This window comes from Salmo salar, chromosome ssa04 (genome assembly GCF_905237065.1).
Source record: "Salmo salar chromosome ssa04, Ssal_v3.1, whole genome shotgun sequence".
Lineage (NCBI taxonomy): Eukaryota > Metazoa > Chordata > Actinopteri > Salmoniformes > Salmonidae > Salmo > Salmo salar.
The window spans coordinates 64,387,335-64,413,228 of NC_059445.1; the positions used below are offsets into that span (position 1 = coordinate 64,387,335).

The window sequence follows — 25,894 nt, forward strand, 5'->3', positions numbered from 1 at the left end:
TGACTATCTCAAGAAGCTGGTTGAGAGAATGCTAAGAGTGTGCAAAGCTGTCATCAAGGCAGAGGTTGGCTACTTTGAAGAATCTCAAATTTAAAATATATTTTGATTTGTCTAACACTTTTTTTGGTTACTACATGATTCCAAATGTGTTATTTAATAATTTTGATATCATGTACCATTATTCTACAATGTAGAAAATAGTAAAAACAAAGAAAAACCCTTGAATGAGTAGGTGTCCAAACTTTTGACTGGTACTGTATGTCAATTTGTAATTTTAAAAACATTTTGTGAAACTGTCTAAAAACCTGTTCTTGCTCTGCCATTATGGGGTGTTATGTGTAGATTGATGAGGGCAAAAAATGTAATCAATTTTAGCATAAGGCTGTAATGTAACAAAATGTGGAAAAAGTCAAGGGGTCTGAATACTTTCCGAATGCACTTTACAAAGGACAAGGTTGAGTACCGGGTGGTAGCCGGCTAGAAACACTGACTAAAGTTCAGGGCAGGGTAGTGGGCGGAGGCCGGCTAGTGGTGACTATTTAACAATCTGATGGCCTGGAGATAGAAACTGTTGTTCAGTCTCTCGGTCCCAGCTTTAATGCACCTGTACTGTCTCCACCTTCTAGATGGTAGCGGGGTGAACAGGCCGTGGCTCATGAGGGTCTTAGGGGCCAAGCCAAAATTCTCAGGCCTCCTGAGGTTGAAGATGCGCTGTTGCGTCTTCTTCAACATACGGTCTGTGTGCATGGACCATTTCAGGTTGTCAGTAATGTGCACGCTGAGGAACTTGAAGGTTTTCATGTGGATGAGGATGTGCTCCCTCTGCTGTTTCTTGAAGTGTACGATCAACTCCTTTGTTTTGTTGTGAGGGAGAGGTTATTTTCTTGGCACCACTCCGCCAGGGCCCTCACCTCCTCCCTGTAGGTTAACTCATCATTGTTAGTAAATCAGGCCTACTACTGTTGTGTCGTCTGCAAACTTTATGATTGAGTAGGAGACGTGCATGGCCATGCAGGCCATGCAGGGTTGGTTCGTCAGGTCCAGGACCCAGTTGCAGAGGGCGGGGTTCAGACCCAGGGCCCTGAGCTTAGTGATGAGCTTGGCGGGCACTATGGTGTTGAAGGCTGAGTTGTAGTCGATGAACAGTATTCTTACAAAGGTATTCCTCTTGTCCAGATTGGTTAGGGCAGTGGGCAATGTGCAGTGCGATGTCGATTGCATCATCTGTGGATCTGTTGGGGCAGTATGCAAATCAAGCACATGTCCTCCCCACATTCTGAAATTGCATTTATGTCCCCCCCCCCAAGTGTAATCATTGGAATTTGGACGCCGCCGAGATGTCGGGTAGGCTCCTTGGAGTGTTTATCCGACTGGATAAAAAATAAAAAAAAGATGTCCCCATCACTTCTAAAAAAGTTGCGCCCCTGATGCAAATTGTAATGGGTCTAGGGTGCTGTGTAAGGTGGAGGTGATATGATCCTTAACTAGCCTCTCAAAGCACTTCATTATGACAGAAGTGAGTGCTACGGGGCAATAGTCACTTAGTTTAGTTACCTTTGCTTTCTTGGGTACAGGAACAAAGGTGGACATCTTGAAGCAAGTGGGGACAACAGACTGGGATAGGGAGAGATTGAATACACTATCTTATCACAGCACTGGCAAACCATGGTTGACACACTCCCTGACCAAAATGGCTGACCTTCATACCGTCATAAGAAAGTTCATGTCCATCTAGCATTTGAATTCCCTGCTTGAAACCGCTAACCCTGGCAATTTCACTGATAAACTGAGTACACTCACAATGGCTGCTTGGTATTGTGATGCAAAAATGTCAATGGCAATTGCTCAAGCAATGTCAGTTGAGTTGAATGAACAAATCCCGGCACATATCGATGGGTATGCTTCCTGCTTTTACTTCCTGTTTTGCTCCTATGGGTGCACTCTCAATGGCCGCCAGTCCACTCATTATGCCGTCATTGACTTGAATGGGGTAATCCGTTCTACTCATTCTATTTCTATGGCAGCACATGCAGCCAGGAGCGGAGGAGAGGAGAAAATGTGTCTTTTTTCATATTTTTCTATTCAAATGGTTATTGCGGTGACTGCTGTCATTTGGCTGGCCAATAACCAGCATCCAAAATTCCATGAACATCTCAGCCCTAACAAAAGGTACCAATTGTATAGCTTACTCTCTCTTACGCCGTTACACTAACCCCCATCTAACCTCGCTCCACAGCGACCCCAGCAGTCGAGCTGAGCCCAACTCTGGATCCAGGTACACGGCACCAGTGTGCTAGCTTAGCATATATACACTGCCTCCCTGAACTCGCCTCTGACTGGGCTTGGACCAGGCTCCTCTACCTCGCTAACAAACGTGGCCGCTAGCTTGACAACGTACAAACCATTTGAGCCACACAAAGTTACCAATTGGATAGCTCCATCTGTGACACTTCAAGCTAGCAGTGGAGCGAGGTTACGGTGGATTCTGAGTAAGTAAAGTGACATAAAATAACTGACCACTACCAATGGCACACACATAATCAAAGCCAACACAAACATACTCCTTTAACTCTGTCTCTGACCCTGGCTGTGAGCCTGTTGAGGGTCCGTGTAAACAGAATAAGAGTGATGTAGAGGTCTGCTCCTGTTGGTGCTCTGGGACATCTCAGTGTGATAGAGAAGCTCATGTATCCAAAAGCCAACCCGCACTACCACAGAGGGGATTGTGTGTGTGTGTGTGTGTGTGTCAAAGCTGTGGTGTGTGCAGGATAAGTGTGTGTGTACAGTTATGTCCAGTTAAACACTGTTCCAAAGAGGTTAGGAACCTGAGAAGACAGACATACATGACACACTTGTACACATTCTGCTTGTCACAGACAAACCCAGAACTTTCAATACAGAGAGCAGGGATGGTGAAGCCAAGAGAGGAGATTGAGCTGACCAAAGAAAGCAAAAAAGAAGACAATGGAGAGAGAAGATAAGAATAGGGATAGGCAGGATGCGAGGGGCTGATCCATCAGCCGTGGGCTTCTGGGAGTGACAGGGAGCGTCCGGAATGCGTCACGGCTGGTGACAGGGGCCTGGGCTGGGAACAACTGATGATGTTATTGTGTACTCTCCCTCTCATTCGGCACATGGACCAGAGGAGGCCGTGCATTCAACTACTGGGCCCATCTACAGCACAGAAGAGAGATCTAGATGGATAGGTGGAGGGTGAAGTGGGGGGATGGATGGATGAAAGTTGCCGACATACTGTAGTATAGATCCGTTTCTAGAGAATGACAGGAAGACGTGCATCGCTTACTGCACACATCAATTCAGACTAATATATATGCATCATGCAGTGCAAGGTGCATCTATTAGAGTTATTCTACTACTGCTTCTATACTGTAGTATCTCATATGCCAATGGAGAACCAGTCATATTCTACGATGTCCAGTCAAATACACCACTATGGAGCACAATCCGTAGCGTCCCTTTCTGAAATACAGAACCGCGTCTTATTCAATCCAGACTGTCTATGGGTGAATTGGAGGGCTCTGGGTCTTTGCCGAGGGTAGGAGACGAGCTCATTTCTTGGGCTGAGTGCAGTGTAGCGGGGCCAGGCCATGGTATCTCATGGCCTGGGTCCCATGAATGTTTAATGGGGCTGGAGGAGCCGGCACGGAGGAAGCTGACTGCGCTGCATCAGTGGCCAGCTGTAAGATGAGACGGGGGAGGAAGCGGGCCAGCCAAGGGGGTTGGGGGGCTGAGGAAGAGGCACAGCAGTGTGCACGCAAACGTTCTGCGTATGGGAAGACACGGTGCCAAAATGCCCTGTGCAAGCTACACACCACACCGCACCACACAAACACAGATATACACACTGGCAGAGATACTGTACAGTGCAACATGCACATACAGTTGAAGTCGGAAGTTTACATACACCTTAGCTAAAAACACTTAAACTCAGTTTCACAATTCCTGACATTTAATCCTTGTAAAAATGCCCTGTTTAGGTCAGTTACCTCCAGCATCTTCACAAGGTCCTTTGCTGTTGTTCTGGGATTGATTTGCACTTTTCGCACCAAAGTACGTTCATCTCTAAGAGACCAAACGCGTCGCCTTCCTCAGCGGTATGACGGCTGCGTGGCTCCATGGTGTTTATACTTGCGTACTATTGTTTGTACAGATGAACGGGTTACCTTCAGGCGTTTTGAAATTGCTCCCAAGGATGAACCAGACTTGCGGAGGTCTACAATTTTTTTCTGAGGTCTTTTGATTTTCCCATGATGTCAAGCAAAGAGGCACTGAGTTTGAAGATAGGCCTTGAAATACATCCACAGGTACACCTCCAATTGACTCAAATGATGTCAATTAGCCTATCAGAAGCTTCTAAAGCCATGACATCATTTTCTGAAATTTTCCAAACTGTTTAAAGGCACAGTCAACTTGGTGTATGCAAACTTCTGACCCACTGGAATTGTGATACAGTGAATTATAAGTGAAATAATCTGTCTGTAAACAATTGTTGGAAAAATGACTTGTGTCATGCTCAAAGTAGATGTCCTAACCAACTTGCCAAAACTATAGTTTGTTAACAAGAAATTTGTGGAGTGGTTTAAAAATGAGTTTTAATGACTCCAACCTAAGTGTATGTAAACTTCCGACTTCAACTGTACACTCACACTCAGGGCTCACGCACGCGAGAGCATTGCTCTGCCTAGCAAATGGAGAAAAGCATTGATCGAAGTGAGTGAGTGCATGCAGTTCAAAAGCTCTTCCAACTGCCTTGCCTGCCTGCCCGCCTTTCTGTCTGTGTGAGTGACAGAGTGGCTGGGCTCACAGAGCGATGACAGAACCAGCAGCGTTGCAGTGGTCTCTCCTTGTGTTTGTTTCTGTGTGTGTGTCTCTGCGTGAGCCTGCCCAGGACTCTGATGGGAAAAAGAACACTGACAACCCGGGATTCCTCTGAGAGAAAAAGGGCTTGAGACAGGCAGACGCCTCCAGCTTCTGTCATCCTCTGAAAGAAGGACACCGTCTATCGAGCAGAAAACTGTCTGCCTCCCACCGACAATGACAGCATTGAGGAGATTCGCACTTCCGAGTCACAGTCTGGAGTGTTGAATGACGAATGTCTAAAATAATGACAATGTTGTGCCTGAGGTTGGATGAGGCTTATGTGATCCCCAACCTGTGTGGGATCAAATCCCGGGCTCCACCGGTATTTACATTATGTTCCCTCTATTTGTCTCCCAGCTCCTTCTGTCTCCCAGCTCCTTCTGTCTCCCAGCTCATTTCTGTCTCCCAGCTCATTTCTGTCTCCCAGCTCATTTCTGTCTAGGCTATCAATAAAACTGAACAAAAATATAAACAAAATATATATATACAGAGGGGGAAAAAAGTATTTGATCCCCTGCTGATTTTGTACGTTTGCCCACTGATGAAGAAAGGATCAGTCTATAATTTTAATGGTAGGTTTATTTGAACAGTGAGAGACAGGATAACAACAAAAATATCCAGAAAAATGCATGTCAAAAATGTTATAAAATTATTTGCATTTTAATGAAGGAAATAAGTATTTGACCCCCTCTCAATCAGAAATATTTCTGGCTCCCAGGTGTCTTTTATACAGGTAAGGAGCTGAGATTAGGAGCACACTCTTAAAGGGAGTGCTCCTAACCGCAGCTTGTTACCTGTAAAAAAGACCCCTGCCCACAGAAGCAATCAATCAATCAGATTCCAAACTCTCCACCATGGCCAAGACCAAAGAGCTCTCCAAGGATGTCAGGGACAAGATTGTAGACCTACACAAGGCTGGAATGGGCTACAAGACCATCGCCAAGCAGCTTGGTGAGAAGGTGACAATATTTGGTGTGATTATTCGCAAATGGAAGAAACACAAAAGAACTGTCAATATCCCTCGGCCTGGGGCTCCATGTAAGATCTCAACTCGTGGGGTTGCAATGATCATAAGAACGGTGAGGAATCAGCCCAGAACTACACGGGAGGATCTTGTCAATGATCTCAAGGCAGTTGGGACCATAGTCACCAAGAAAACAATTGGTAACACACTACGCCGTGAAGGACTGAAATCCTGCAGCGCCCGCAAGGTCCCCCTGCTCAGGAATACATATACATTCCTGTCTAAAGTTTGCCAATGAACATCTGAATGATTCAGAGGACAACTGGTGAAAGTGTTGTGGTCAGATGAGACCAAAATGGAGCTCTTTGGCATCAACTCAACTCGCCGTGTTTGGAGGAGGAGGAATGCTGCCTATGACCCCAAGAACACCATCTCCACGTCAAACATGGAGGTGGAAACATTATGCTTTGGGGGTGTTTTTCTGCTAAGGGGACAGGACAACTTCACCGCATCATTTGACGGGGCCATGTACTGTCAAATCTTGGGTGAGAACCTCCTTCCCTCAGCCAGGGCATTGAAAATGGGTCGTGGATGGGTATTCCAGCATGACAATGACCCAAAACACACGGCCAAGGCAACAAAGGAGTGGCTCAAGAAGAAGCACATTAAGGTCCTGGAGTGGCCTAGCCAGTCTCCAGACCTTAAACCCATAGAAAATCTGTGGAGGGAGCTGAAGGTTCGAGTTGCCAAACGTCAGCCTCGAAACCTTAATGACTTGGAGAAGATCTGCAAAGAGGAATGGGACAAAATCTCTCCTGAGATGTGTGCAAACCTGGTGGCCAACTACAAGAAACGTCTGACCTCTGTGATTGCCAACAAGGGTTTTGCCACCAAGTACTAAGTCATGTTTTGCAGAGGGGTCAAATACTTATTTCCCTCATTAAAATGCAAATAATTTTATAACATTTTTTACATGGGTTTTTCTGGATTTTTGTTGTTGTTATTCTGTCTCTCACTGTTCAAATAAACCTACCATTAAAATTATTGACTGATCATTTCTTTGTAAGTGGACAAACCTACAAAATCAGCAGGGGATCAAAAACTTTTTTCCCCCACTGTATAGTACCAGTCAAAAGTTTGGACACAACTACTCCTTCAAGGGTTTTTCTACATTGTAGAATAATAGTTAAGACTATGAAATCACATTTGGAATCATGTAGTAACCAAAAAAGTGTTAAACAAATCAAAATATATGTTATATTTGAGATTCTTCAAAGTAGCCACCCTTTGCCTTGATGACAGGTATGCACACTCTTGGGATTCTCGTTTCCAGCTTCATGAGGTAGTCACCAGGAATTTATTTCAATTGCCTTGTTAAAATTACATTTGTGGAATATCTTTCGTTCTTAATGCATTTGAGCCAATCAGTTGTTTTGTGACAAGGTAGGGGTGGTATACAGAAGATAGCCCTATTTGTTAAAATACCAAGTCCATGTTATGGCAAGAACAGCTCAACTAAGCAAAGGGAAACAACAGTCCATCATTACTTTATTAAGACATGAAGGTCAGTCAATCCGGAAAATATCAAGAACTTTGAAAGTTTCTTCAAGTGCAGTCGCAAAAACCATCAAGCACTATGATGAAACTGGGTCTCATGAGGACCGCCACAGGAAAGGAAGACCCAGCGTTACCACTGCTGCAGACACTGCTGCAGACACCAATAAGAAGAGACTTTCTTGGGCCAAGAAACACGAGCAATGGACATTAGAGCAATGGACATTAGACCGGTGGAAATCTGTCCTTTGGTCGGATGAGTCCAAATTTCTGATTTTTGGTTCCAAACGCTGTGTCTTTGAGACTCAGAGTAGGTGAACTGATGATCTCCGCATGTGTGAACCACAGAGGAGGAGGTGTGGAGGTGCTATGCTGGTGACACTGTCTGTGATTTATTTAGAATTCAAGACACACTTAACAAGCATGGCTACCACAGCATTCTGCAGCGATACACCAACCCATCTGGTTTGCGCTTAGTGGGACTATAATTTGTTTTTCAAAAGGACAATTACCCAACACACCTCCAGGCTGTGTAAGAGCTATTTGACCAAGAAGGAGAGTGATGGAGTGCTGCATCAGATGACCTGGCCTCCACAATCACCTGACCTCAACCCAATTGAGATGGTTTGGGATGAGTTGGACCGCAGAGTGAAGGAAAAGCAGCCAACAAGTGCTCAGCATATGTGGGAACTCCTTCAAGACTGTTGGAAAAGCATTCCAGTTGAAGCTGGTTGAGAGAATGCCAAGAGAGTGCAAAGCTGTCATCAAGGCAAAGGGTGGCTACTTTGAAGAATCTAAAATCTAAAATATATTTTGATTTGTTTAACACTTTTTTGGTTACTACATTATTCCATATGTGTTGTTTCATAGTTTTGATGTCTTCACTATTATTCTACAATGTAGAAAATAGTACAAATAAAGAAAAACCCTTAAATTAGTAGGTGTGTCCAAACTTTGGACTGGTACTGTATATATATATATTTATTTAAAATTATTATTGTTTCTAAACCCTCCTGTCCATAGACCAGTACCATAGTGTTCTGTGGGACGTTTCAGACTGGTCTATCAGATAGTGTAGTTAAAGTACATCAATAATCAGTTCTCAAGTATTAGTTTAAATTCAAAAGGTCACCAATGGCAGAACACCAAGCCCACTAGCCCCTGATATCATTTTTTGGGGGAGAGACACTGGCTTAAGTCCAACAGGTGTCTAATTGTAATGTGAAACAAAGCTCCCTCCAACATCAATATATTGGCACAAGTTTATGCACAGACAGGACATTGTAAGGTGTTTCTAAAATAGGATTGCCACGCAATGCAGTTTTGTTCTACCGCACTTGCCAATTTTGTTACCACCACAACCAAAGCCTGGAGCAAACGAAGCACACAGGCCAATTAGGTAGTGAACACTAGCGTGGAATTCTAATCATTGGCCCTCAAACTGCGGGCATGGAGGATAAGATGTCTTAATCTTCTTATTCTGCGTGTGGACAGCTGCCGCAGAGTAGGCCCAAGCTGCCAGATAACCCTGGGCTAGGGGTAGTGGTGGTGCTTGGCTGCAAATACTCCCAAAAACAGGTAGTATAGTGTGTGGGACTCAGTGTACAGTATGATGGCGAGTAATACATGCTCCTGGATATAGGCGTGGCCGCTGCCAAAGAGGTGTAGATTACAGGCAATTAGTGGGCCGCCATGCCTGGGGACCTGTGTTTCTGCATTTGCCGCAAATGCCAGCCTCTGCAAAATTCAAATGGAGGCTTGGAGTTGTGAGGCTTTTCATCGCATTGATGCATATGAACCCTCACACATAAGCTCTATTACACACACACACTTCACAAAGGTGCATGCACTCAAGACAAACAAATCTACAACAGTCACCCCTCAGCACACAGACCTATGTACCCAATTCCGCACATACCGACACATATGCACAACTCATACACATTTTTTTATGCACGCATGTCATATGCACACACCAACAGAATCACATTGGGTACACACACTGAGCCGTCACAATCCCGGGAGTGTATGCTCCTCATACTATACGGCAGATCATTGACAAAGAACTTGGCTAAGGGACAGACAATCAGACTACAGAGAACTAGGCTTTCAACTTCTGGACAAACATTTCAGCTATATTTACATTTTAGTCATTTAGCAGATGCTCTTATGCAGAGTGACTTACAGGAACAATTAGGGTTAAGTAACTTGCTCAAGGGTACATCAAGAGCTTTTTCAACTATTCTGCTCAGGGATTTGAACCAGCAGCCTTTCGGTTACTGGCCCAATGCTCTTAATCATTAGGCCGTTGCTATATGATGTACAGCTCCATTACCTCCAATACTTTAGCCTAATCAGCAAATGGGTCTAATTCATCCCAGCTGTTCCTGCCAGGTAATATTAATAATTTTCTCCAGCCCTTTTACTGGGGGTCTAGCACTGATCAATGGCATATTGAAATTAATGTAACATATTGGAATTAATGTAAAATTAAAATGCATATAAACTGTAATGTATGCCATAAAACATTGCAATACAGAAGACTGTGATGAAACTGATTTGATCTCTGATGGAGAACATCACAACATTTTAATACATGCACTTCTCTGACACTCAATTACTGGGTACTGGGTAGGCAAACGATTTTCACTTGGGTCCATGGCACCAACAGAGAATTAATCAATGTTCACCTATGTGAAATCGACAACAGCGCTCTAAAATCCACGGACCCTGGCAGGGCCTGGCTGTTATATTATATTTTGTCCTCCTAATACATAGTCCCCACTGTAGAATCCCTCTCTGTTGGTGTGATCTCAAACAAACACAGTCATAGAGGAGCGTTACCTTACCAACCTGGCCCTCCATGGGGGCCCTGGTGGCCTGGGTAGTGACCTCATAGTTTAAATTAGTTCAAAGGCATCACTGCAGCACTGGCAAGATGGCCAACCACTAGCGCATGGCGTTTCGCAACCCACATCAAGCTTGTCTCCATCAAGACAGGGCAGTTCAGCAGGTGTGAGGAGAGTACTCACGTCATCAACAGCCAAGCAGTCAATGAACTGAATAGCCAAGAAAGACACTTAGTTCAAACAGGGTGTGGGACTTCTCACCCTTGAAAAAGCCAAAGCCTTTGCCACAACAATTAATATTCTGGACAATATGCCTGATCTGTATTCTCCCTTTGCAGCCTTTGGCCCAAGTGATTACAAGCTTGGATGGCTTAAATGTGACTGAACTGCGACAAGAGGATATGTTTCGCAAACATATATGAGAGCGCAAATGCTCCTCTAAACAAACACACTTTCAGTCGACTGCGAGTCAGGTAATAGGCCTGTACTGTAGCAACTGCGGCTCCAAGTCCAATCCCACCGCAGGTTTCTGTGGGTCATGGAGTGGGCCTGTCGATGCATATTAGGACAAGTATAGCATTAACATGCCGATCAATGACTCCCAACTATTAGCTCCTGTCTCCATCCTTCATGAGATCAGTACACGGGGCCAAGAGACTACCCACCCGTCTCCCTCCACACAAAAACATCAACGCACCCTGGCTCCTCTACTCCACCTTCCCTCCTGGCTGATACATCATTTAAGGCATGCAGGAAGTTACAAGGTGAGGAAGTCCTTTTCCCTGTACAGACTTGAGCTTTTCCCAAAAGACTTAAGCGGTGGGGCGCCAAACACTTGAGTACATGCACACATGCATGAAGCCACTAATCTGCCAGACTAAAAATTAAATGTGGATTCCTGTCTTCTTTTTCTGTGGAAAGTCATTGTTTGAAGTGCAATATATTTTTAAGAAATTGAATGCCGCAGCTTTGTCCTTTGAGACACGAGACACTTGCTAAGCCTTGAGGCAGTTTGACAAGTTGCCCTAGCACCCCTGTCTGTATAAGACATCTTCCAACAAGGCAATAGCTAATCATATATATCATACTAACAACATGAAACAGAGACAATATCAGCTGATTGATGTCTGAAGGTTGGTGACTTTTATGGAGCACGGCACTTGCCCTGGGCAAGAGGGGAGGCTGCTACTGTACTTCCCATCAAGCTCAAACAGGGTTAAGGACTTCCTTTAGCGGGACATGGACTCTATCGAAAGCATATTATCATGCTAACAAGCATAAACAACCATGAACTAGAGCAAAGATGATAAGTAGCTTTATGAGTTACTGCTCTATGCTCTTAATGCTCTACCAAATTCCTTAAGCATCTTTTTAAGAACAATTTCAAGAAAATCTTTATAAGCAGTGACCCACATCTCTCTATAACTGACTTCTTTCTCATACTGGTTAACTACTCACCAGAAAATACATCCCATTAGATGCATAGTAGCATAATAAAGAACCATCTGCAAAAAGATCTCTACAAAAAGGTATTGAAGAACCTATGAACCTATGCAGGTTCAAATACTGGCCAAGGTCTCACTCTTCGAGAACTACTTCTAAGTACGACATCCAAGCCAGAGCCCGGTTTCCCAAAAGCATTTTCTACACTTTTGATATTTTTTTCAATAGTCCACTGTTGATACAGTCCTTAAATGTTTTGGATGTCAGCAGTCAAGTTTTCAAGATATTGGACTTAAAAGAAACAAAGTGTCACCGGCCACATAATAATACAAATAGTTGAGCATCATTTGATGCATTTTGCATCATCATGATGATGTGGCCGGTTTCCCTTTATGGCCAAGTTCATTGTTAGAACCTTCGTAGGAGCAGCGTTGAGTTGTTTCCAAAAACCATTGTTGCAAAGCTGGAACCGTTGAGGATTAATTGGGGAGAACGGGCTTGTGGTAATGGCTGGAACCGAGCGAATCAAATCGAATGGAATCAAACACATGGAAACCATGTGATTGATACAATTCCACACATTCCGCTCCAGCCATGACCACAAGCCCGTTCTCCCCAATTAAGGTGCCACCAACATCCTGCGTTTGGAACTCGGTAGTACGGAAAGAGTCTTGGTAGTCTTCAACTATTAGGTGCTTTTTTAAGCTCTCCTAGCTGTGCCTTTGAGGAATTAGAGCAAGCACAGAAGTTTTGTTTGGAACACAACCCTGCATCCCCACCATCAGACAATTACTGTTGTTTTCACGCAATCCAAAAACAGCCCATTACAAATCACAATCTGGGTCAGGTGGGCATCATTTGAAAGATTGTTCTATTGCCAACTTGACTAGCTAAGTTATAAAATACGACCTTACAGTGTTAGGCTTTCATAAGGCAATTCAGAGAAACAGATCGTAATCTTAGTGTGCATAGAAAGGAGATTGCATTCAGGTGCATGTTCACCGGCAAATTTTCTTCACAATAGACAAACATTGTACAGTACATTTTGGCATTTCCTCTTGTACATCACACATAGTCATCATAAACATTAACACTGTATATGACATAAGTTTTATGACATGGAAATGTGAAGTGCACATTTGGGCTCACTGGATGTTTCTCAAAATGCATACTACCGTGCTCCAAGCACAAAAATTGGAGCACGGGAGGGTCGGAGTATGAGTCCAAATCAAAGTATGCGAAACGGAGCATGGAGGGCACTTCTTGAATACATACTCTGTTTGTACAGTTGAAGTTACATACACTTAGGTTGGAGTCATTAAAACAAATTTTTCAACCACTCCACAAATTTCTTGTTAACAAACTATAGTTTTGGCAAGTCGGTTAGGACATCTACTCATGCACAAGTCATTTTTCCAACAATTGTTTTCAGACAGATTATTTCATTTATAATTCACTGTATCACAATTCCAGTGGGTCAGAAGTTTACATACACTAAGTTGACTGTGCCTTTAAACAGCTTGGAAAATTCCAGAAAATGATGTCATGGCTTTAGAAGCTTCTGATAGGCTAGTTGACATCATTTGAGTCAATTGGAGGTCTACCTGTGGATTTATTTCAAGGCCTACTTTCAAACTCAGTGCCTCTTTGTTTGACATCATGAGAAAAACCAAAAGAAATCAGCCAAGACCTCAGAAAAACATTTGTAGACCTCCACAAGTCTGGTTCATCCTTGGGAGCAATTTCCAAACGCCTGAAAGTACCACGTTCATCTGTACAAACAATAGTACGCAAGTATAAACACCATGGGACCACGCTGCCATCATACTGCTCAGGAAGGAGACGCGTTCTGTCTCCTAGAGATGAACGTACTTTGGTGCGAAAAGTGCAAATCAATCCCAGAACAACAGCAAAGGACCTTGTGAAGATGCAACATTTTAAACAGAAATTAAATGGTTAATTGGATCAATCTACAACTTTGCACATGCACTGCTGCCATCTAGTGGCCAAAATCTAAATTGCACCTGGGCTGGAATAATACATTACGGCCTATCTCTTGCATTTCAAAGATGGTACAAAAAAAATACAAAAGAACGGTTGTTTTGTATTTTTTCTTTGTATTATCTTTTACCAGATCTATTGTGTTATATTCTCCTACATTCCTTTCACATTTCCACGAACTTCAAAGTGTTTCCTTTCAAATGGTACCAAATGGTATCAAATGGGCCTGAGCTACAGGCAGTTAGATTTGAGTATGTTATTTTAGGCAAAATCCTAAAAGATCCTTAAGATTAAGTGCCAACCACTGGTACCATTAATGCTAGTTAACCTGTTATGGCTAGGGGGCAGTATTTTCACAGCCGGATAAAAAATGTACCCGATTTAATCTGATTATTACTCCTGCCCAGAAACTAGAATATGCATATAATTATTAGCTTTGGATAGAAAACACTCCAAAGTTTCTAAAACTGTTTGAATGGTGTCTGTGAGTATAACAGAACTCATTTGGCAGGCCAAAACCTGAGAAGATTCCATGCAGGAAGTGCCCTGTCTGACAATTTCTTGCCCTTCTTGATTATCTCTATCCATTACAGAGGATCTCTGCTGTTACGTGACACTTCCTACGGCTCCCATGGGCTCTCAGAAGGTGGCAAAAAGCTGAATCGTGGCTTTGCAGGCTCTGGCTGAAAAAAAGTAGCGCGTTTGGGTAGTGGCTGGTCACAGTACTGTGAGACTCAGGCTCGTGCCCGCGTCGAACCCATGCTTTGTTTTCTTTTGTCTGTTTACCTAAACGCAGATTCCCGGTCGGAATATTATCGCTTTTTTACGAGAAAAATGGCATAAAAATTTATTTTAAACAGCGGTTGACATGCTTCGAAGTACGGTAATGGAATATTTAGAAATCTTTTGTCACGAATTGCGCCATGCTCGTGACCCTTATTTACACTTTGGATAGTGTCTTGAACGCACAAACAAAACGCCGCTATTTGGATATAACGATGGATTATTTTGAACCAAACCAACATTTGTTATTGAAGTAGAAGTCCTGGGAGTGCATTCTGACGAAGACAGGAAAGGTAATAACATTTTTCTAATAATAAATCTGACTTTGGTGAAGGCTAAACTTGCTGGGTGTCTAAATAGCTAGCCCTGTGATGCCGGGCTATGTACTCAGAATATTGCTTTCACCGAAAAGCTATTTTAAAATCGGACACGTCGATTGCACAAAGGAGTTCTGTATCTATAATTCTTAAAATAATTGTTATGTTTTTTGTGAACGTTTATCATGAGTAATTTAGTAAATTCACCGGAAGTTTGCGGTGGGAATGCTAGTTCTGAACGTCACATGCTAATGTAAAAAGCTGGTTTTTGATATAAATATGAACTTGATTGAACAAAACATGCATGTATTGTATAACATAATGTCCTAGGGTTGTCATCTGATGAAGATCATCAAAGGTTAGTGCTGCATTTAGCTGTGGTTTTGTTTTTTGTGACATTATATGCTAGCTTGAAAAATGGGTGTCTGATTATTTCTGGCTGGGTACTCTGCTGACATAATCTAATGTTTTGCTTTCGCTGTAAAGCCTTTTTGAAATCGGAAGGTGTGGTTAGATAAAGGAGAGTCTTGTCTTTAAAATGCTGTGAAATAGTCATATGTTTGAAAAATTGAAGTTTTTGTATTTTTGAGGAATTTGTAATTCCCGCCACGCCTATCATTGGATATTGGAGCAGGTGTTCCGCTAGCGGAACGTCTAGATGTAAGAGGTTAATGATAGTTTGACCACCAGAGGGCATCTTTGAGAAGCATTTGATAGCCTTCAATGGTGGCTGAACTTGAGAATTTAAAACCTATTTTTGTAAGAGGATGGGACTGATTTTAAGAAATGTTGCTTAATAAATTACATTAATATTATGGTGTTTATATTCCAAGAAAAACAAAAACCCTCTGGGTTTCTGTTAGGATGGAACGGAAAATATGGCGCTGTACAACATGACGGTCGGGAGTAGACTACAGTGCTGGGCTATTTAGCTAAAGAATCCCCGTGTCGTGTAGGCACGCGGAAGACCGGGATTCAATTCCCCGACGGGGAGGAAGGAGTAGCCTGTCCTTGTAAATTATAATTTGTTCTTAACTGATTCCATATGTGTAATTTCATAGTTTTGATGTCTTCACTATTAATTCTACAATGTAGAAAATAGTAAAAATAAATAAAAACCCTGGAATGAGTAGCTGTGTCCAAACTTTTGACTGGTACTTGCTTAATTAACAGGTTTTACCTGTGGTCGTAGAGCTGGGTGGAAGTGCAACTAAAATGTTGTTTAAATGATATATCTGTGAGAATATCCAAGGGGCTTTTATATAATTCTAAATTAATAATAATAGCTTATTTCGATTATTTCATTTTCAAATAATGTAAAATGAGCGAGAAAAAGGTAATTCTTGAACATGGGGTGAGACATTGTTACTAATTTGTAAATAAAGCCAGTTTGTTATTTAGAATTATTTATTTCTGTTTTTAGAGGGAGAGAAACCAAAAACCTACAGTCATCTCACAAGTCTTCCAGTTGAGGCCAGCACAGGTATTAAACCAGCATCTGTAGCAACCCAGCTTGCACTGCTATGTAGTGTCTTAGACTCTTGCGCCACCTAGGCGCTGTACAACGTGACCAGTCGGGAGTGGGCTACAGTACTACAGTAAGATCAAAATTATCCTTACAAAATAAAAAAATAAAAACCTTAGTGTAACAACAGTTTTAATAAGTAATACTGAAGTCGTGCACAATTATCAGTTTCTATTTAGGTTTATGTCGCCCATTCATTATCAGTTAGAGACACAGTAGGACAAAAGCATAATCAGTGCTCTAACTCCCCCTTACGCTGGTCTGGAGCAATGAAGTGGTGACGCAGGGTACCATATTAAACCACAAATTACCTCTAAGTACCACAGCATAATCACAAAACCTTTAGAGGAGCAAATACTGTCGTATGAAATACAACATATGCTATGTGATTTGTTGTGTGTATGTGGAACACCAAGTGACCATGTCACTTGAATATCCATGTCATGATTAACACCTGTCAGCAGTGTTAGAATGCCCTAAATGCACACACTTTACACACTTTACACACACACACACACATATGGATACATCACACATGCAAACACAAATTCACTCTATTACTTATTACTTATTAAAACTGTTGTTACACTAAGGTTTTTATTATTTTATTTTGTAAGGATAATTTCCCCCCAAATTAGCTGGATTTCCATCCAATTTATGACCGATTTTAATGCGATATTGTAAAATACGCATGAAAACAGTATGCGCATTTTCCCACCAGAGGTGTTTCCATAAAATGTACTTGTTAAAAGTCTGTGCGTGATGACGTAGTGCACATAAAAATTACTTTTGCAGTTCAATTCCCATGTACCGATACAAGTTAAATGGGGTTCCATCGCATTTTCAACTCTAATGATGGTTTTGTCACAAACGGCGATTGTGCCCACTCTGGACTTGACACATGCGTTCTAGCCAACAGCTCACAGATATAGTGTGGCTAGCCTACAACATGATGAGATTATTATGGACAAAAGAGCAAGATTATTTGTATTTGTCATACAGCAGCCAAGTATCGATCATCATGTCATCAGAATAAGACTCTTGATATTTATTGGAAAGGAGTAATTTATTAATTTAAGGTATTTGACCCAGTTGTGTTCGAAACATGAATACTTAAATACATTTTATCAATATGACATAATTATTTCTAATTATTATTTCTCAATCCAATAATGTTCGAACAAAACAAGTAAATTAAGGAAATCTGTCATAATAATTTCGTGTAAATATTACCTGTTTCCATTATGTGTAACTACTGTCCAAAATGTAATTACTGTCCAATAAACTGCATGCTTTCCCGAGTCATAGTGGGAGGACCACATACTGTGACTATTATCACATGACTCCAAGTTTACTTCGATATGATGGTTATATAAATATTTGCACATAAAGGAGTTTCCACCACCATTTCTTGCATAATGAATTTTACCGACACAGAAAGATCCCACCATGTCGAACGAACCATATTATCGGTCTGCATTTATAAAATTGTACCGATCTCACGCGCTCACTCACACACACACACATACACACCTAATATCAAACCTCCACAATGAAATCGATTGCTTTAAATTGGCTGTCTCAGCATTCCTATATGTGGTTAATTAGTAACTAGTCTTAAGGTTTCTGTGAGGTCATCAACAGTCGCCCACTCTCTCCAATCTGCTCTTTTGTAATGTGTATACATACCACTGAAGTACACTGCTCAAAAAAATAAAGGGAACACTTAAACAACACAATGTAACTCCAAGTCAATCACACTTCTGTGAAATCAAACTGTCCACTTAGGAAGCAACACTGATTGACAATAAATTGCACATGCTGTTGTGCAAATGGAATAGACAACAGGTGGAAATTATAGGCAATTAGCAAGACACCCCCAATAAAGGAGTGGTTCTGCAGGTGGGGACCACAGACCACTTCTCAGTTCCTATGCTTCCTGGCTGATGTTTTGGTCACTTTTGAATGCTGGCGGTGCTTTCACTCTAGTGGTAGCATGAGATGGAGTCTACAACCCACACAAGTGGCTCAGGTAGTGCAGCTCATCCAGGATGGCACATCAATGCGAGTTGTGGCAAGAAGGTTTGCTGTGTCTGTCAGCGTAGTGTCCAGAGCATGGAGGCGCTACCAGGAGACAGGCCAGTACATCAGGAGACGTGGACCGCTACCTCCGCCTTTGTGCAAGGTGCAGGAGGACCACTGCCAGAGCCCTGCAAAATGACCTCCAGCAGGCCACAAATGTGCATGTGTCTGCTCAAACGGTCAGAAACAGACTCCATGAGGGTGGTATGAGGGCCCGATGTCCACAGGTGGGGGTTGTGCTTACAGCCCAACACCGTGCAGGACGTTTGGCATTTGCCAGAGAACACCAAGATTGGCAAATTCGCCACTGGCACCCTGTGCTCTTCACAGATGAAAGCAGGTTCACACTGAGCACATGTGACAGACGTGACAGAGTCTGGAGACGCCGTGGAGAACGTTCTGCTGCCTGCAACATCCTCCAGCATGACCGGTTTGGCGGTGGGTCAGTCATGGTGTGGGGTGGCATTTCTTTGGGGGGCCGCACAGCCCTCCATGTGCTCGCCAGAGGTAGCCTGACTGCCATTAGGTAGCGAGATGAGATCCTCAGACCCCTTGTGAGACCATATGCTGGTGCGGTTGGCCCTGGGTTCCTTCTAATGCAAGACAATGCTAGACCTCATGTGGCTGGAGTGTGTCAGCAGTTCCTGCAAGAGGAAGGCATTGATGCTATGGACTGGCCCGCCCGTTCCCCAGACCTGAATCCAATTGAGCACATCTGGGACATCATGTCTTGCTCCATCTACCAACGCCACGTTGCACCACAGACTGTCCAGGAGTTGGCGGATGCTTTAGTCCAGGTCTGGGAGGAGATCCCTCAGGAGACCATCCGCCACCTCATCAGGAGCATGCCCAGGCATTGTAGGGAGGTCATACAGGCACGTGGAGGCCACACACACTACTGAGCCTCATTTGGACTTGTTTTAAGGACATTACATCAAAGTTGGATCAGCCTGTAGTGTGGTTTTCCACTTTAATTTTGAGTGTGACTCCAAATCCAGACCTCCATGGGTTGATAAATTGGATTTCCATTGATTATTTTTATGTGATTTTGTTGTCAGCACATTCAACTATGTAAAGAAAAAAGTATTTAATAAGATTATTTCATTCATTCTGATCTAGGATGTGTTATTTTAGTGTTCCCTTTATTTTTTTGAGCAGTGTATTTTTTTTGCAATGGCCCTGTGAGGCAGTATAAGTATTAGGAACTGAAATCTCTAACGTTATGCCTTTAACTAAATCTCTTCCTGTGTGTTTACACTCTTTACTCTCCCCGGTCCGCACACACGCAAGACATATAGCCCACTCATGCAAGCACAAATACATGCACAGATGCACACACACACACACACACACACACACACACACACACACACACACACACACACACACACACACACACACACACACACACACACACACACACACACACACAGACCTGAGAAACGATCCTGGGGGGCAAGTGATGTTCCAACCCGCCCCTTGACCCAACACAACCCGGCCACTCTGTACCTGTGCCATGTGCATTATGGTTGCGCACCAGAGTGGCATTTAACTCACAGCTTAGTCATAATCAGTTTAACGGGGGGAGTGTGCCATCCTGTTAGTGGGCATATGCTCATATCATGGTTAAAGACTCACTATTCCCTCAGGGGGGCTATGTGGGGGACGTAACAAGTGGAGTGTGGATACTAGCAGATGATTGCCGTGCACCCCTTCAGGCCTCCATTAACAACGCTCTCCATGCTCCCACGCCCCCCCACTCTGCCATCCCATATTGCTTAGAGCCAGCCAACTTAAATGGTGGTGGGGGTGTTGAGTTTGTGTGGAGAGCTAGGGAAATAGGCAGAAGGAGGGACAGACAGAGGAAGCGAGTAAGGCAGAGAGGAGGAGAATTTAGAGAAAGCACCTGACCAAAGAACGGGGGAGAGATGGAGGGTGTGGGGGGGGGGGGACAGAGAGAGGAGTAGACAAAGACAGTAGATGAGACTTAAGACAGGGAGAGAGTAACAGATTAGCGGGGGGGGCAGAAAGACAGAGCTTGTGTCCAGGGTTATTGCTGGCCAGAGTCGAGGGTGGCGTTTGCCAGCTGACAGCTTGAGATGGCAGCGTTCGGGCAGAAGAACGTAGTACAGCCAGCTTCTGCTGGTGTGTGTGTATGTGAGTGTACAGCTCTAGAGCTCAGTGACTGTCTGTAACGCCGGAGACGGGGAACATATGCAGAGGAGCGCATGAGCGGCAGAGCAAGGTGACAGACAGTCAGTCCTCAGTCGCCCAGAGGCATATGACACCAGCAGCACAGCGTCACTCACTGTACTGTCCTCGTCTTCTTGGCAATGACAACCATCTGCTGCCTGCCTGGCTGATACTGCATTGAATGGGACTACATGTGAGAGGAAGATATACTACTATTGTAATGAATGCTGTAGGCTACGTGTAACTATTATCTACACAGCAGCAAAGGCTAACTATCAAAGTAAACTCGACCTCTTGATTATCAATCCAAAAATGAACTGTCAACTATCAATGGATATATGCAGTATAAACTTACTTGAGCATGTTTGACCATACTTCAACATACTGTACAATGTACCATGTTGCAGCAATTTGATACTATCAAAAATCCCTCCACCCAGTGGACAAATATGGAAGTACTGGGCTAATTGAGTCCATATATGAGACTGGTATATTGGGATGAAAATGTATCCATTTATCACTTTACCTGTATTTACCTGTATTGGCAAGACATTATGTATCACCATAGTTGGTAGCACAAACATACAAGTAGGCCTGCATTTTGCGATGAAGGAAATCAAAAGGAAACTCTACAGGACGGGTGTTTTAGAATCTATAACACACTGAACTAACCATTTACAACACCACTAAGAATTGTGGATGTGTTTTTAAACATACAAAAAGCTATAGACCAGTCAGTATGCTTACTGTAGCTTACAACACTATTGAGAATCAGGATGGTGCTTTGCCTGCGCCTCTGCAGCTACCTAAATAGGGTTAATCAAATGAGTTTATAGCAGCATGACAATCCATGCCCAAACCATATTGTTAGATATATTAGTGATATATATCATGATTAGTGCTGTTAATTTCTTATTATCCACCCCCATTATCCTAATTTAGATACAGGACACGGAGTGGCTATTCATAATTAAATGAATTTGTATTACTTTTCCTCCTAATTTGTGCTCATCTCATCATTCAACCAAACATATCATACTAAATGGAGTGTCTTGGATTTGAGACCAGGTTGCAACATGACACTTCGAAACAGGTGCATGCACTTCAAACACATTGAATATCCAATTTAATAATCTCAATTTGCGTACTTCTGTTAATTACTTGTGCACAACATTTACGACAGGCAAACAACCAATCATTCTGAAAGCCATATACCCTTTTAAACATATCCACAATAAAACTTGATCAGCAAGCAGTATAAAATATTGCACTTCAACTCACCTTGAGCTGCCGTTCCTCGGGTGCTGAATACACTTGCTATCAAAGTGGCCACATACCAAATCATAGTACTATTGCCAACCAGAAAGAAACCTCATCATATCTCAAAGTGTCCCTTGCAATAAACCTTTCATTGCGGAGCCCCCATGTCAATGAACGCGCTATCTGCTGCTGTTGATATCATTTGAATCATGCCCTGCACCATACTGCTGACTTTTTCACCGGCGCTTTCCTTCTCTCTATCCCTCCCCTGCACTCCTTTCGCATCCTCTCTCGCTGAGACAGAGCACCTGCAACACTGAGAGGAGAGCAGACGAGGCTAGATGGCAAATCTACCGTGAGACCAAGAATGACAATATAGCTATTAGATCCGCCTCCGCATTATTTTTATTGGTGAGTGTGGGAGGGTTTGGGGCGTGGATTGGTTTCTCCACTGTCGCTCTGGAGGCACTACCAGAATACCAGACGAGCCCTGTTTCAAGGTGAGTTGGAGCGTGAAGTTGTACAAGAGCCGCAGAATCATGCGCAATAACAGTGATAGAGGAACTTGCATATTCGATCCAGGACCTATGGCAAACATAATTGCACTCACTAACACGAGCGGAGAGTTAGGATTCCAAATATGTCTTACATCTTCATGGGACTTGATGCAAAAACAATGAGGCGACTTGCAGGTGGAACCTGCGCGCGCGCCTACTCTTGACGGTGAGCGGTCCACCGTGCTACTTTATCATACACTAATCGTTTATTGACACAGACTTTAATTAAAATATTTTCTACTGATTCATGGCGTTCAGGAAGATTGGATTACTTCCTACATGGAACTATAAATGCAACATTGCCATCAACCGAAGCGCAACATGCGTCATTCTGATATAGCCCTGAGTAGAGCTACACCAACGTCCAACGATACTGCCCATAAGTCCGTGAAGAACACATCTCGATAGTTTCTCATGTTTTCTGAGGATAGTTCCCCTTTCCATAGGTCAAATTGTCATTTCTTGCGCTCAACTATTCTGTATCTCCACCGCAGAGAATAGCTATTCTAATAGTTAGCCCACCAGTCGTAGTAGGCTATTATACTTTTGTAATAAGTTATTAACCATTGGTGTAATTACAACATTATTTGATGAGCTTTTGATTGTGTTGTGTGTACAATACCATATGATTGGTTAATGTCCTATGTAGGCTATTCTAAAGGCTTTATGAATGCATATCTAGACGAATGTGTTACCAGTATGGACAGAAGATTTCAGAGGTACAGTATATTAGTGTAGCCTGCATGCAGAACACACTTTGAAACGTAAACACGTGCCAATTAATCTGTAGTAATGAGCTTTTTTTTTACTCGTGAGGGTTTAAATACCATCATAAGAGCTTTAAATAATATATGTTTAGTCCAGTGTATTTGATTTTAAACCACATAATACACAATTTCTAAACTATTGGGAGAAGATATTAGTATTAAAAGTGTTAAAACAATAAGTAGGGAAGTAATTGTGTATGATTTGCAAAGTAGCACTATGCAAACAACAGTAAATCCTTCAGTTGTAATTATGGACACTTTCTTCCATAGCTACTAGGCCTAGTACAGTGGGAATGGTTTGCTATTTCAGACGTTTTTAATGGAAGCATTGGTGGACTGCCAATGCTTTCTGACCCTCAATTATGCCAGCCTCTATATGACATTTTACAGCTGGGCAGCACTCAGGTTGACACTTATCCAAGATGCACTGTCTCTCTCATCTTCAATGTTTATTTCTACGTGCTGGGCCCAATAATTCTTTGGCATCAAAATGCATTTGGACCGGGGACCGTGGACAAATAAAGTTTAATGCATGACAATATATAATTTTTATTGCCCTACAAAACTACAGGCCTTTCAACTAAGTGACAAAACTAAATATTTTACCTAATCCAACGTGTCATTATGTAAGATTTACTCTTGCACACTGTTAGCCTAACGTGATTGATTGTACAGTATAAAGCCATTTAACAAGCTCTGAACTTTTAAAGGAATGATTAATATTCAGCTGGTTGCCTAATGATACAACCCACTATTACAAATTATCATGCAATAGACAAATTACTTATGAAAATTCGTGACAGACAATTTTTTGTGTCCACCACACAAATGTGTATACACTGCATTTCAATCACAGATTAACCTAACGTGGGATGCATAAAAGAAACGCCTGAAACTAGATCCCCTACATATGGTGTTGATGGCAAAAATAAAAACTGTCAGGGGAGGTTCTCTTCTGCACTGTTCAACCAATCCAGTAAATGTGGAGGAGGATTTAGGATGGATTGTCGTCTTGTTAAAGTCTAAAAGCGGAAGTCGCGTCACAGGCTCTCTTTACATTTCCCCAGAAAACCGGAACATCCAATTGTTGGGTACTGGGCAGTGGTTAATCACAGATAAAGGTAGTAGGTTAATTAAGACAAAAATGATAGAATCATGGTTGGTCAGGGAGGATGGGTGGATGTATAATGCGAAGGTCTAGCAACCCAAACATTGCATGTTCAAATCACATGATGGACCACGTAAGCATTTGAGCTAATAAGCAACTTCTTATTACTTTTTAACTACTTAGCTAGCATGTAAGCGTAACGGGTATGAAATGGCAAGGTCGTTAGCGGTGCACGCTATTAATGTTTCAATCGGTGACGTCACTTGCTCTGAGACCTTGAAGTAGTTGTTTCCCTTACTCTGCAAGGGCAGCAGCTTTTGTGGAGCAATAGGTGAGAGGCAGTTGATGTGTTCAGAGGATCCCTGGTTGGGGCAAGGAGAGGGAAGGAATCAGTACTGTTTCATAAGTTAGCCCTAACCTTAACCCTTTCACTACTTAGCTAGCATGTTACCTAAACATAACCCCTAACCTTAACCCCTAGCCTAGCTAATGTTAGCCACCAAGCTAACCTAGCTAGCTAACATTAGCCAAAACAAATTGGAATCGTTATGAAGAAAATCGCATCCTGGACACGTATGAGTTATGAAGAAAATCATGTGGTGGACATGAAAAAAATTTACTTTTTCCCTTTGCCTCTCACGAATTTTGAATAAGTAATGTGTCTTTTTCATGATAATCTGTGATAGTGTTATAATCTACAGTCAGGGCCAGAGTTATGGGCGGGCCTTAGGGGGCCTGGCCCGCCCTACTGTACTTCCTTGCCTCTTCCAAATAGAATATTGATAATTTATTTGACGCGCGCAGACAGAAAGACACATCAATCTCAGAGAAAGCGTCTGAGCGAGCGAAACAGTGCCCCTCTGTCTCAGTATGTGTAGACCAGGGATGGGCATCTTTGATGGGGGTGGGGGCCACAAAAATCTGAATTTATGAGGGTCTGCAGTTGCTTCTCCGGGATAATTTTTGTTGTTGTTGTTTTATAGTTAATTTTGTGCAATTCTACCCATTTTGCCATGGGGTTTATAGAAAATATTGGTGTTTTAAAGCTAGTTTGCTGCAATTCTACAGATTTAGCCATTGGCAGAGAAGAATATTTTTTTTTTTTTCATTTTTATAACACACACATACCCCCCCCCCCCATCCCTGGGGAAGACAATGTATCTGATGCTGTCTGGACAAAAATACTATGGTATGTCATACTATTTCTGTCCAGACAGCATCAGATAAATGAGCTACATATAGTAAGACAGAGGGGCGCCATTCTGCTCGCTCTGGTGCTTTGTCCGTTGAGATTTAGAAGAGAGGAAGAAGCGAAGCGAAAGGGCTCACTCACCAAAATCTGTCCAGAATATTCTAATGCGTTTCTTTGGGACAACAACTCCCACTGTTCGGATGCTCGCGCGTCTTTCGCAAATTCTTGCGCATTCATTGTGTGAATTGTTTGCCCTTTGTTTATTTTGATCGATTTCCCATTACATGTCACCAGTAGGCTTAGTAAATGTACCTGTAATCCCCGGAATTTGGTTCCATTCATTTATGTTAATGCAGTGTCAAAAACAGAGTTCTATAATCCTACGGCAAACTCAACCACAGAGACAAGCCAAAGTACA

General features: G+C 42.6%; 1 protein-coding gene and 1 long non-coding RNA gene across 5 annotated transcripts in view; one reads left to right on the plus strand and one right to left on the minus strand.

The window, feature by feature from the left end:
* The window catches only part of LOC106603676 (protein turtle homolog B), a 189,031-nt gene extending 166,845 nt beyond the window's left edge, over nt 1-22,186 (minus strand). For 3 of the 4 annotated variants that reach the window (XM_014197640.2, XM_014197639.2, XM_014197637.2), the window contains exon 1: nt 21,874-22,185. In XM_014197640.2, coding sequence (XP_014053115.1) covers nt 21,874-21,937 — 64 coding nt within the window. In that variant the 5' untranslated portion in view covers nt 21,938-22,185. Of the gene's footprint in view, nt 1-21,873 lie in introns of all 4 variants that reach the window. The other variant, XM_014197638.2, reaches the window with a different exon arrangement.
* Nucleotides 22,187-22,277: 91 nt separating this feature from the next.
* LOC106603675 (uncharacterized) overlaps nt 22,278-25,894 on the plus strand; it is a 34,396-nt gene continuing 30,779 nt past the window's right edge. The window contains exon 1 of the long non-coding RNA XR_001328469.2: nt 22,278-22,575. This is a non-coding gene — a long non-coding RNA (uncharacterized lncRNA). The remainder of the gene's footprint in view (nt 22,576-25,894) is intronic.